Source organism: Macadamia integrifolia, chromosome 10, assembly GCF_013358625.1.
Source record: "Macadamia integrifolia cultivar HAES 741 chromosome 10, SCU_Mint_v3, whole genome shotgun sequence".
In the NCBI taxonomy this organism is placed as follows: domain Eukaryota; kingdom Viridiplantae; phylum Streptophyta; class Magnoliopsida; order Proteales; family Proteaceae; genus Macadamia; species Macadamia integrifolia.
In genome coordinates this window covers 338,870-353,400 of record NC_056566.1, presented here as the reverse complement: position 1 = coordinate 353,400, position 14,531 = coordinate 338,870, and the positions used below count along the sequence as shown (strand labels likewise).

The 14,531-nt window shown below is 38.7% G+C and overlaps 1 protein-coding gene across 2 annotated transcripts in view; it reads left to right on the top strand.

The window, feature by feature from the left end:
• Positions 1–6,932: 6,932 nt before the first annotated feature.
• The window catches only part of LOC122091326 (integrin-linked protein kinase 1-like), a 119,221-nt gene continuing 111,622 nt past the window's right edge, over positions 6,933–14,531 (top strand). Inside the window, exons 1-2 of one of the 2 annotated variants that reach the window (XM_042661195.1) lie at positions 6,933–7,067; positions 7,365–7,806. In XM_042661195.1, the coding sequence (XP_042517129.1) occupies positions 7,390–7,806 (417 nt within the window). In that variant the 5' untranslated portion in view covers positions 6,933–7,067; positions 7,365–7,389. Of the gene's footprint in view, positions 7,807–14,531 lie in introns of both variants that reach the window. The other variant, XM_042661194.1, reaches the window with a different exon arrangement.

The following is a 14,531-nucleotide window of genomic DNA, read 5'->3' as shown; positions in this document are numbered from 1 at the left end:
CTCCTTCCGCTTTTCTGAAAACTACCTTTTCCAGTAAAACCTTCTCTCTCCTTCTGTTTTCCGAAAGTCACTTTTCTGGAAAAACTTTCTTTCTCCCACTTTTTCAAAAATTACCTTTTCTGGCAAAAATCTCTCTCTCCTCCCGCTTTTCTGACAAAAACTTCTCTCTGCTCCCATACCCCTCCCTTAGAAAAAAGACACCAACAGACACCTGAATCCCCTTTTAGAGTGAAATTTTGCCCCTTTTTGATTTTCTTCTGATCTTCAGAGCGATCTTCGTCAAGATCCGAAAACTCATTCGGATCTTCGAAGTGTTCTTCGGGATCTTGAAGATCTTCAATCCAAATTCTTAGTTAGATTCAGTTTTTAGCCAAAAATAGTATTTTCTTGAGCCACCTCCCTTGAGTGTTCTTGAGAATTCTTGAGATAGAAACCCCCCTTTTTTAGGTTCTTCAGGTCCACGAAGAGATCTTTGTTAAGATGTGAAACTCTGTTCAGATCTTCAAAGTGTTCTTCAGGACTTTGGAGTTCCTCAATCCATTTTTAGGTCAGCCCATTTCTTTTCAGAAATAGCCTTTCCTAGCTGAACCTCTGTCCGAGTGTCGTCGGAATATTTTCAAAAATAGCCATTCCCAACGAAAGCTTTGCTGAAGTGCCACCTCAGCCTAGCCCTCCCTTAGCCTATCCCCAGCGAAGCTCTACCGGAGTGCCACCTCATCCCAATCCCAGAAATAGCCTTTCCTGGCTGAACCTTTGTCCGTGTGTCCCTTAAATATTTCCAAAAATAGTCATTTTCAGCGAAAGCTCTATCGAAGTGCCACCTCAGCCTAGCCCTCCCTTAGCCTATCCCAAGCAGAAGCTCTGCCAGGGTGCCACCGCAGCCCAAGCTAAAAATATCCTTCCCTATCCAAAGCTCTATCTGAATCAAAATCCAGAATTAGCCTTCCCTAGCCGAAGCTCTGTCCAAATCACTGTTAGTTAAACGCGTTTAAAACGCGTTTAAAACGCGTTCGCGTTTTTTTGCCGTTTAAAACGCGTTTTGCCGTATGCTTCCATACAATACGGAAAAAAGGGAAACGGCAAAAGAATCCGTTTAAAACGCGTTTAAAACGGCCGTTTTAAACGCGTATCCGTTTTTTAAGGGTAAAATAGGAATTTTGTAAAAAAAAAATTAATTTAAAAAAAAAAATAAAATAAAAATAAAAATAAAAACCTATTAGTAAAAGTGAAGAGTGAAGACAATATGGTACTTGGTTTTTTATTTTTAACACCATACTATTTATAGGAAAGAAATCTCATCTTCTTATAGTCCAATGAGTAAAGAGAAGCTAAAGCTAACATCTCATTTTCTTGTAACCCATTGGGCTATTTTATCTTGGGACTCCTAGAGCTTTTAGAATATTAGATGCATGTATACAGGTAATAATCTCTCAAATTGCATGAGTATACTACCATTTTTTTGGTTTCGTTTTTTTGAAAACTACACGTTTAATACTCGTACCGTTCGTTTCCGTCCGTTTGCCGTTCCCTATTTTTTTGACCGTTTTTTTGACCGTACTGTTCAACGTTTTTATCTGTTTAAAACCCGTACCGTACGCTTTTGTTTTTTTGCCGTTCCCGTTTTAACTAACAATGGTCTGAATCCAAATCCAAAAGCGATCGTTCCTAGCCAAAACTCTGTCCGGATACCATCACAATCAGCATCTCTCAAGAAAGGAAGTTGGGAGGTCAAGACCATCTTCCCCTGAGCTGGGAGAACACGAAAGACAATCCAAGTGGGTACCAATCAAGGGCCCACCCCTCTTAACCCGAAACAAGGGTCAAATTCAGATATAATCTCTCTCTTCATTTAGGTATAATGTAGATATCTAATAAGCCTTGTTTTAGTGTATATAATAGTTTGAATTCAATTAATGTATATATGCGTGATAACTTAACCATACAAGTGGAATAGTAATAATTATGAAAAATGTTCGTTCTCAAGCATCTAGCAAGAAGACCGGTTGAACTGAGCAGATTGGGTGCTTAACACCTTCCCAACTCTGTAACCTAACACTTATCCTAAATCTCTAGGCCAGACCAAATTTCTGGCCCTTTTCTCAGGAATGGGGCCCACCCCGTGTCCTAGGCCTATAACCCTAGGTGGTGACTCCAAACCCCATTTGCATGATCCCGATCCCCGAATTGGACCATCATCAAAACCCCCATCTCAAATGATGAATTTTACACTCTTACAAAATAGGCCTCCACGTATCTCCAAGGCGATACGGCTGTGTAGGCCTGCAAGTGAAGCACACAAGACTCGAGCCTGTCCCCCTCACATGAAGGTGAAGAGAGAGAGAGAGAGGAGTGAGGATGGGGATCCATCTCTGGCTGCTACCCTCACAGAACCCAACTCAGCAAGGTCAGCCCCCTAGAGGGGTTACTCCATAGGACCCTCCCGTGGGGTCAGGTGTTGGAGTACAATCGGGATAGACCACAGAGAATTCTTGAGATGTGGAATTGTGACTGAACCATGAGTGATTTATTTTAGGATTCTTGCATTTTGTTGGGCTCAAATGTAAGCCACACTAATTATACTAACCGCAAGCGCACAGTGTCAGCTATAGCTACGGGTTGAGCTCAGGGAGGCTTAGTGCCTAGTGAACACACTTCCAAACTAGGCAGAGTGCAAATATTAAGAGAGTTGACTATACTAATTTAATTAGAAATAAAAGACAGAGGTTTGAGAAGAAAAAATCTAGCTTGTAAAATAATTTTCAAATCTTCCTTGCTTCCAATAACTTGTATGGAGATTACAAAAAATGAAAATTGCTAAATCTTCCTATTAACTTAAAGTAAAATTACAACTTAAAAAAAAATACAACTTGTAAACATAAATTATTCAAAGCTAAACTGAGAAGAAAGAGAAGAGAGGGAGCTTGGTGTTCTCAGATGGAGGAGAGCTCCTCTATTTATAGAGTTTAGCTACCTAAAGAATGAGAAGAAAGAAAAATAGAAAGGAAATGAAAATCAAAACCTATAATAGAAATACCCAAAATTGATAATCCAATTCTCTTTACAATATTTTCCTTAATCCCAAAATAGAAGATATGATAGGGTTCTTCTAGAATATTATCCAATATAAAAGATCATAAATATGAAACTACTAAAAATTCATCCCAACATGTGGTTAAAAACCAAAATAGAAGGTTGACTCAGCCTAAATCTTCCTTGTAGAAATCGTTCTCCTCATAGGAAATCCTTAGATTTTATTCTGCAGATTTTGCCAAGAGGAAATCTTCTAGACTGGCTAGAGTTTGGTTCCTTAAGCCGAATTTGACACTTGTACTCCACTTGGTCCACTTTTGGCTTGAATTCTGAAAACAAGAGAAAATACCTAAAGTAGCCCTATTCTTCCAAGTTGATGCCAATAGTCTTTGCCGATCTCAAGGGTAGCACATTCAAAGTAGACCCGTTGTTAATAAGAACCTGGGGAACCACCTTGTCAAGACATTCTACCGTGATGTGGAGAGCTCGATTATGCTGGACTCCTTTGGGAAGCTCTGAATTTGAGACCATCAAGGATTGTACCGCATATGTTGTCCCTACTATATGTGCGAGATGTGCCAGATTTATCTCGATCGGCACCTGTACATTAGTGAGGGACTTCAAAACTACTTCACAATGTGTGGGGGAGGCCATCAATAGTCCCCAAATTGAGATATTAGCCTGGGACTTCTTAAGTTGAGCTAGGACCGGATTCTCAGGTTCTTTTTTCAAGCTACTAGTTCCGGCCTCACTAGTCCCTGACTGTTCTACAGCTAGGGCCTTGCCCTTGTAATCTCTTCCACTTCGGGTCTCCATCACACAGACTGGTTTCTTCACAATAATTTATGTGGGATAATTGTCCTTATCATCACTATCTGTTATGGTAATTATTCCTACCATAAGATCATCTTCTTCCTCAGATTCTCCTTCTCGACTCAGAGTGGGAAGTCGAGGTCCTCCACAAATGTCGAGAGCCCTGGCTCATAACTTTTTGACTACATTAGACAGCTATTGGAATGTGGCATCCACTGCCTTTTTGAATGAGTCATCTGGCCCTATTTCCTCCAGATCATTTATCTGCTCACGGTAGTAACGATCACTGATAGTTACTTCATCCAACATGTTGTCAATTACTCTCTCTTGCATTCCCAATGTGTTTGAGTACACTTCACACAGATTTTCTTCCATTTCAAATGTGGAGTCTTGTTCGTCCATATAAACTTGCATCGGCTCTTCAAATTCTTCATCATTTTTTGAATCTGATGTAGAATCATCTCCAACCATGGCAGAGGGAAGGGTGAATGGCACCTGTCGGATTAGCTATTAGGTCATCACCACAGATAGCATAAACTGAGAAACATGTGTTGGTGATCTGGTGAGTAATATTCTGACTCATCATCATTATCATTGTACCAAGGCCATTGTTAGTCATCCCAATCTAGATACTCATCATCCTATTGAGAATCAGAGTTATCTCCATCCTTCTCATCTTCATTCTCATCCTCATCGTTGTCGTCATCATCCTCTTCTTCATTGATTTCCCCCTCACTTGGTTCTTCATCAGATTCCTCTTGACCATCAAATTCTCCCACATCCAAATGATCGTAGTATTCAGAGCATATGGACTGAAAGATTTCCATAGGGTTGGATTTGACACCATGGGCTCGAAGTTGGATCGTACCTGATTCATCATCCTCTGTGTTACTCCCTATGTGGATTAGGGAGGTGTACTCTTTGACCTGCTCTCTCACTGACAATGCTATTACTGCCCTGTGGAGGTTATTTGTGACTTCTTCAATGTTCTCCGGGTAATGCTCTTAAGGCACGGTGGGCTGAATTAGGGAAATGGGATCACCATCCTGGTCTTCTCTTAAAGCATTCATTGATCCCGTTGATGAAGTCATCTTTAGGGAGTCTGGTAGTGCAAGCATATCCTTCCAATCGTACCCGTTTGTCCATCATTCTTTTGGGTTATATACCGAACCTTGAGAATGGGATTGATATGAGGGTGATGAGGGATACGAAGCGTGAGGTATGAAAATGGTATAATGTGAGAGGTAGGATATGAAGATTGGGGGTGATAGGATGAGGAAATTCTTTCTTCTTGATGGTGGGGTGAAGGTTGATGGTATGGCGGAGGCTGGTAATATGGTGAAGGTGGGAGGTATGGTGGAGGTTGGTAATATGGTATGATGGATTCTTTTATTGACGAGGAAGGATGAACGGTGGGAGTCCGATCTTCTGATTCTTCTTCTGATGATTCCAACTCATCACTCAACTATAAATACCCAAGTAAGCTCCCCTTCAAGGAAATCAAAATTTTTTTCATTCTACTTGAAACTACTATTTGTAGAGAGATTTGACTTGGGCATCGGAGAGTTCCCTGCCAGAGCAGCATGGTGCTCACTCTCTCTTGTTTGTTCTTCTGTGCAGAATGTATGGAAGCCTAGGATGATTTTTTGCAGCAACAAGGAGAATGGAGTTTTTTTTTTTTCTTTTTCTTTTTTAATGGAAAGTTAACAGAATGCCTTATTCCTTGCTATTGTATTAATATTGGGGTTAAGAGTTATTTCTAGCTCTTTTGCTCCATTTTAATAATTGCATTATAATAAAATTGTTTGAATGACAAATATATAGGTGTATTTAGAGCATGTAAGGAAAGGGCATGTATAGCCTTATGAGTTGAATTTGACACTACTTGGATTTTATTCTGGCAACAAAGGAGGGGGGCCTTCAAATAGTTAATGCCTTGTATCTTTTGGTAGTTACAATCAAGTAAATTATTGAAAAGTAATAGTATATTCACAAGTTGTTCTATTGTGTACGTGTTTCTACTTTCTTAATCTGGTTGCGGACTCAATTTTGACTTCATGTTTCTTTAACTTAAACTGGTAAAGCACTTATTGGTGATTCCCTAAGTGATAGTGGTTTGAATCCATTAAAACTCATTGAATATTTTGATAGTTAATTTTCTAAAATTTTATACATGAGTGGAAATGACAATCATGTATACAATATTGTAGAATTGAAAAGATGGACAAAAGCATAAAAAAAAGCACCCTTCCCCCTTACAGAAAAGATTGACAAAAGTTTCATGATGTCATTTGTTAGCTTGGTATTTTTGAATATTATTATAATTAAATAATGGGTACTTTTGTTTTTCTTTCTTCGTAAAGATTAAATAATTGCTACTAAGTACTAACATTTATGCAAAATTTAAGATTTTGTAAAAGTGGAGAATAGCATTTGTCCTATTAAAATAGCATTTCTAAAATTATTGATCATACTGCTAAGAAGTGGTTTTATACAATGTCTGCCAAGCACTTTGTCTATTCTTTCCATGTCACAAGGATAATTCTAGAACAATTTACCAAACATTGTTTCTACTCCACCAAATTGTTCTCACAGCATGGAATCGAAAATGTGCACATTTGTGCAAAGAATATTCTCCAATAATAAAAGTGTTATCAAACAACACCTTTGTATATTCTCTCCTTTCTTGTTGATGCATTTTTTATCCATCAAATTGTTTTCATTTGCTTTATTTTATGATAAAAATAAAAAAGAAATTTTATACTGATGGAATGATTGATTTATGTGTTCAATCCCTTCTATCCCTGCTTAATTCAAATATTTTTTAATTTTTTTCTTTTATTGTTATTTTCTTAACAACCAAGCATAGCATTTAAGGCTATGTTTGGCAACCAAGAGAAGAAAAGAAACATGGTTTAAAGATTTTTTTTTGTGCTTGGTGTGTCCTCAAGATTCAGTTTTTGAATTTTAAAATTCACAACAAGAAATTTTCTTTAGCTCCAAATGGAATTTTTTTTATCAAAAACACAAGACAACATGAAAAAATACAAAAACATTTTTTTTCTTCTCTTTTCTTTCCTTTTTTTCTAGATTCATTTTTCTTTTATTTTCTTCACTTGGCTACCAAACATAGCCATTCCAATCTGATGGATTAGAAAAACGGCTGAAAGAATTCTCGCTGAAAATGTGTAACGTCTTTTACGGAGGCCTCCGCCCTGTGTTAGGTTGGCATTCGCGTTAATTCATTATTCTTCATTTATCTTCCATATTCCTCGGATCTTCAATTCTTTCTGGTTTTCGATCTCCATTTCCAATTTCGATGCTCCATTACCTTATTCACCTGCCATAGCTCGTAATTGGGGGCTTCACGAGCTCTCGATCGAGCTCTCCAACACCCTCACTCACCTTCTTTACCTTCGATCTTTTTGCCCTTTTTTGATAAATTCTTAGAATGTAAAGGTAATTCACACCCAATTTTGTTTCTCTGATCATCATGAGGTGTTGTGGTTGAGTAATTTTAGGGAGATATAGTGTTGAGGGAAAAAAATGGACGTCGCTGCTCAGTTGAAACGAGGAATTTCACGGCAGTTCTCGACAGGATCGATGAGGAAGAGTGGGAAATTCAGCTTCACAAGGCAGTCCTCGTTAGATCCAAGACGGAATACGCTTCGTTTCAGTTTTGGGAGGCAATCATCGCTTGATCCTAACCGTAGGAGCTCTGTTCCTGATGGACTTACGTTGCCGGAGAACCTTGATTCAACGATGCAGTTGTTGTTCATGGCTTCCAGAGGAGATGTGAAAGGAGTGGAGGAATTACTTAACGAGGGTGCTGATGTGAATAACATTGATTTGGATGGTAGAACTGCTTTGCATATTGCTGCGTGTGAAGGTCATGTAGAGGTTGTCAAGCTCTTGCTAAGTCGAAAGGCTAACATTGATGCTCGTGACCGGTGGGGGAGTACGGTATATTCCTTTCTTCTTCTTCTTCTTTTTATTTTTTTTTTTTGCCTAGAAAGGCTAACATTGATGAATTTAAGTTTGTTTATTTTGCTTGGTAATCATAAATTTTTTTACATAGTTTTGCATGTTGCCTTTGAAACTCTCAAATGGACAAGGGAGATACGCTGGTGTAATAGGAGTTCCCACATTTTATGGGGTTATCCTGTCTGCCAGTTGAAATGGTCCTAGATCTTATGTTGAGAATTTGCGCAAGATGAAAAGGTGTTGACAGATTTTCCATTTCTTTGCACATTATATACTCTCTTGATGTGATATATATCTTAATTATTTGATGATCCAATGAGGATTTTATGTGAGTGTCTATACAACGAAAAGTGTGAATTTGGAAAGAAGGGGCTTCTTGAAATGAAATTTGCTCGGTCAATGGGCTGGTTTTATGTTACACGAGATGCTTGTAAATGTTTCACCTTGAACACTTTTTTTTTGGACGCATAAATAATTCATTACCTTGAACACTCTTATCTGAGTCTAGTCCAGAAGCAGCCATAAGTTTTCGTTAAATTCGCCAACAAATCATTGAAAGAGTTGATTTGTTATACTTTTAGATAATGCCTACACTCTGGAATCCAAATATTGAACTTTTGGATCAAGTAAATTGAAATCATACTTGTGCTGTGGAAGTGTCAACCCAAATCCATTTTGAGTTGAACCTGTAATTTAGTTGAGAATGGTCATTTTGATGGTAATCTTTCTTAATTCCATATGGATTAAGGATTCCTTGTAAGGCTACGTTTGAAAAGTGAAACCAGTCTGGAAAGAGAGCTTTGAGAATGGTCATTTTGATGGTTGGATTCAAGGCCAAATGGCAAAATGAGGTCGAAATTTCGAGGACACCCTATTTTAGGCTCTCTAAATATACTGGAACCCTTAGATTTTAAAAAATATGGTAGTTGACTTAGCACCCTAGGTTGATAGTATATACAGTATACATTCTCTCATACAAGGTTCAAAATATCGGGTTCCGACCCTAGTCAAGACTGAAACCGAATTTTCCGAAATTTCGGGGAAAGTAGGGAAATTTTACTGGTTTGTTGGAAACCTTAGTTTTGACCCCCAAAATGTGTTTTTTTTTTTTTTTTTGCTTGATTTTTTGTGTGCGTCCTATTTTAGACTTTTCTAACCCATTCACTTAATTAGTTTTATGAAAAAAAACCTAAAGTCATACTTGTGGTGTTGACCAAAGTCTAATGTACATTGAGTCATTGACTGAAATTGTACTACATAAGTACATATATAAGTTACTAACTAAAAATGTGAAATACATGATTAAAAGTCCAGAACAAACAAAACATAATGTAAAGGATCCAAAACTAAATAATTATGAGTTCTCTCTCAAGTCTCAAGTCTTAAGTCCCAACAGTTAACACTCAACACTCAATAATCAATAGTCAACACTCAACAGTCAATTCCAAGTAGAGTGTCTAGGCGGTTCTAGTCCACGAACTGCGTACCACTGTAGATGTCATAGCCGCTCCTCTGAATGCGCCACATATGAGTCCCATGACATGTTTTGGGCCCAATTGTTTTGATAGTCCGTCACTGCCCATTTAGAAGATGCATCATCAACATCAGTTAGGTATCCTAGCTTAGGGAATTGCTTTGTCATAGTCATAGGATGTGGATGTGGATGTGGCACACATGGTTGGGATGGATACCTAAAGATACTGTCAACAAAAGATGACCCACCACCTGAACTACCCTCTTGTTCAAATGAAGTAGAAGATCCACCATATTATCTATACCCACCACCATATCCAAATGAACCGGTACTCTCGGAGGATGGTCCATCGGCATATATAGCATACGATGGATACCCATAATGCGATGCAGCTGATCCGACACTCTTAAAGCCACTATAATGATGATGTACTGGAATAGGGCTCGAGTCAATGAATTCTAGTGCACGCCAATGGCCAGATCCTCCACTCTGTCCCAAACTTATGGCTTCTATTGTGCTAGACCGATGCATAATTGATGTTGTTGAACCGGATTGACTCTTCGGGCAACCTTAACCGAGATGAACCAGGTCCGATTGGATTTTTGGATTCATTAGGATCTTTAGGATTTTATTTTGTTCACGATTATTTGTAATCTTTTAATTTGGGTAGTTAATAGTCAATTACGGAGTTACCAATTTAAGTTTTGTTTTCTTTCTAATTTCATTAGTTAGAATTTGAGAAGTGAATTACGGAGTTACCAATTTGGGTAATCTTTCTATTTGCTGTCGATACCATGTTTTGGGCTATAGTCACAGGTTCTAAGAATGCTTCCTGTCCAGACTCTGTTCTGGCGTTGATCTTTGGTTTTGAGAAGTGTTGAAGAGCTCGTAAAATCCATCAATTGGATCTGTCACTTGAGTTGAAGGTAGCCTGTACCTAGGCAATTTACTCCCCTGAGGCCTGAGCTTCTGGTGTTCACGCCTCTTTTGTTGCAAGAAACCAGATCAAAACTATGAACTGAACCCTAACTTCCGCCAGGTCCAGCTTTAGAGGTTTCTCTCAGGCATAATACTTCATAATCTGGATGGGTAATTGTCGGTGTTCAGAATCCATGGGGTAGCAGCGTCAATCTGATTTCCTTCTTGGCTGGGGTTCTAAGAGCAGAGCATCCCAATAGAAATCAACTTGTTTGCTTTGCGGTTTTATGGTATCGTGAGGTTGAGGGTGACTAAGTTTGGAAAACTTCACATGAGGTCAGAACTTCTATTATTTTCACAAAGCCCCCTTCTTTTGAAGTTTTGTTTCTAAATTGTCTTTATTCCAGATTTTTTCTGACTTGCCAGAATTACCCCTCATTTCCTTAATTTTTCCCCATTGTCCTATTTTATAACTAGCTTCCAAGTCTACCCCTTCCCACACGTGGTATATTTGTGAGTTACAATTGGACTGCAGTTATTTACAACTCTGCCATCCTTTAAAAAAAAATAAAAAATTGACCCTCCATTACAGTTCTGCCACCTACTTGATTATTGGAGTTGGTGTCTTATTTTTGTGAGGGCCATAGCAATTCTGTCACAAGATTGGTCATGGATTCTTTTGTGTTCAAATTCAGAGTGCGGTTGTCCAATGGAAAACCTACTACATTGTTAATTGATGAGCGATTAAATGACAATTTTGTCTCCAGATCTGTGGTGGATATGTTGTCAATGACCAATCAAATCGTTTTTGAGCTAGAGGATAATGTATTTGTTGGATTTTCTGTTCCTCCTTATTATGATAGTGCTTTTTGTGAAGTGTTTGACTCTCCTCAGTGCATTATTCAATTGGGTCGAGGCTGGTTGGAACATGACGGTTTTCTTAATCGTGACAAATGTGCACCCTTTAGGCTTGCCACATGGGTCGAAAATTTGATCTTCATGGATTGGTTAAGTCAGAGAAAGTGATACTCCTAGTACAACCACAAGTTGAACCAGAGGCATCAACACAAGTGGAAGACCGTCCTATTGTGGAACAGGTGATGGCAATAGAAAGAAAGAAAATTGTGGATCAAGTAATGGAGGACATCAATGTAGTGCCACTTGTTCATCATCATGAATTTTTTCTTCCTAGTGATTTTCCGGACTTGAATGCACATCCAAAGATTCACATCATGGATTTTGTTCGCAATGCAGACGACACGCAATTCACCCCCGTTCGTGAGCTTTTATTGTTGTCATTCTTTAAAACTCGTGGACAAGTTTTTCTCAACATTGGGGGAGTTGATGCAGAATTGATGTTGTTGAACCGAATTGACCCTTCGGGCAACCTCAACCGAGATGAACCGGGTCCGATTGGATTTTTGGATTCATTAGGATCTTTAAGATTTTATTTTGTTCGGGATTATTTGCAATCTTTTAATTTGGGTAGTTAATAGTCAATTAGGGAGTTACCAATTTAAGTTTTATTTTGTTTCTAATTTCATTAGTTAGAATTTAGGAAGCAAATTAGGAATTGCTAATTTTATTTTAGATTTTATTAGGCAAGTTTTAATTTCAGTTTATTATATCAAGGCATGTAACCCAAGTAATTAGACAGATTTTTAAATGATGAATTGATTTGAAGGTTTTAGTGCTGGGTATGGTGCAAGTCGTGTGACCCCCTTTCCCCCTATTCATCTCTTCTCCCATGTAACTCTGAGTTCTCTTAGGGATTTCTTCCATTTTTCTATGGTGTGGTCCTCTAGTATAGCCTCTCTATTGTCGGGAATCGTGATGTTCATCTTATGTGGCATGGGTGAACTCAATCTCCCCTGTGAATCTGATTGGCGATGGTTGTGGCATTGGGTCCTGATGCATCGTATCATCCTCCGTTCGCAGGGTAGCTAATCTATCACCATCATCATACCCACCATCACCATCATTATAACCATCACCATCATCATCATGGGCTTGGGTCGGGTCAGGGGTCCGAGTGGAAGACGATGAAGGTGACCGATGCTCTTCTTTATTTCCAACACCAGGGTGGGACTTAAATGGACGGGGTGTCTCTGAGTGAACTCTACCCTCTTTTGACATATGTTTATCGACATCAAAATCAATTCCTGAAGCAATAGGACTAGGCCGACTACCAGGCTCATCTAAAAGTGGCTCGCCTTAATCTTTAACACACTTACAAAGGGGATCTTCATCATTGTCATCCATTTGGAAGATATCGGAAAGCTCAATTGGGGTAATATCATTCTCCATGCCAAGGCGTATGTGCTTTTCTTTCAATCTCATATTATAGTGCACATACACCAGGTCTAACAGTTGTGTAGCACCCAATCGGTTCCCTTTTTTTGAGTGTATGAGGTTGTAAGTACTCCAATTGCGTTCACACCCATTGGCAGAACATGTCTAGTATAACACTTTAATTGCTACTTTGGACAAGTTGGGTGAGCCTCTTCCATATTGCACCCACCATTCAGTTGCATAGTACAATAAAAGATATAAGGTCATTGGACCAACCAACAACAGTGCTATCTTGACCTGCAAAAGCCGCTGCCCTGGCCAAAACTCCCAGTACCATCCCTAAAGGCTTTTATCTATATTTTGGTACTAATGTTAGCAACTTAGCGTTAATATCATAAATTAATAATTGCTTCAATTAATAACTACCACACTCACCTTTGTGTTGATAATATTCTATGTTGTTGGATTTGTCTCAACCTTCTCCACCACGGTGTGAATTGCATCTATGATATCAGTTCTCAATGCAAGCCTATGCTTGTATTGGTACTTGGGGTTTAGATAGTAAGCTGAAAATAAATAATACAAAATAATGAGCTAGCAAAAGTATATGTCAAAGTTTACAAGTTCAAGTAAGGTGAATAAAATAAAACCAACCAGCCCTATGTAGAGGATGGATGAGTTGCCTCTCCCAGTGGTCCTTGATTATGGGAAGGAACTTCTTGTTACCCTTTTTGTACACCGCATCCACCTCCATCTTCATCATTTCAATTGCTACCCATATGATTGATAAGGTGGGTTTCTTCTATGAGTCGAGCAACCTCAAGACGCTGACAATTGAGGGGTCTAATATCCTCACCATCTTCTTGAGGTCATCATAGAATTTTTCACTAGCAATAGTTTCCTGAGCAACTTTTCCTCTCTGAGAATTAGATCCATCCCAATTAAACCATTCCTGTAGAGCAAACATGGACCTCAGTCCAGATTTCTTCGTCTTCAAGCTCTTTAACGCGATATAGTTTGTCACGAATCTTGTCAGCCCTGGCCTCACCGAGTCACCACCACATTTATTCATTAACAAATGCAGAGAAAAACCATAGTTCTATACATAAGTAGTCACCTGTCTTGCTTTTTCAACAATATTTTTATAATCTTTAAAATTTCCATGTCTTTCAATATGAAATCAATGCAATGGGCTGCACAGGGAGTCCAAAATAGATGGTACATCGATTGTTCATTAGTTTTTTCACCAACTTTCTTGAAATTGCTCCCATTGTTAGTGATAATCTGAACCACATTCTTTACCCCAACATCTTTTACCACCTCTTTCAATAAGTTGTAAATGTATTTGCATCCTTCTTTTGACTAGATGCATCAACTGACATGAGGAAGATAGTCCTTCTATCATAATTTACCATGAAATTGATGATGGGCTGTCTAGTGGGTTCAGTCCATCCATCACATATCACAGTCACTCTATAGTACTCCCACATTGGCTTCAGCTCCTCAATATAATCCACCAACTGATGCAGATACGGCTGCCCTTTCTTGGTTGGATCAGCATGACCGGCTTTGGAAGCCAAGAGCTAAGAAGAACTGGTCCAGCCCAGGGTTCTGGTCCAACAAGGGTTGGAAATAAAATTAGTAGTTTACTTAGTATTTTATTTCATGCTTTTAGTTTCCAGACTTGAACGTAGGAGTAGGATTTATTTCCTTGCTTTGGTTTCCTTTTTATAGTTGTTTCCTAATTTAGGCTAGTTTCCATTCCAGTTAAGTTTCTAATTTCATGTTCCTATTTTCCTATATATTGGTTGTAATCGACTGAAGATTTAGAGAGCAATTTGATTATTGAATGAACGTGTGAGTGTGATCCTCCTTTTCCCCCTCTCTACTCTGATTTCCCTTCCCTTCCCTAAGGGTTCTCTATCAACTTGGTATCAGAGCCAAAAGATCCTATTCCTTCCCCCATCTTTCTTCTCCCCTTCCCCATTCTCTGTGTCGGATTCCACCGATACTGAGAACA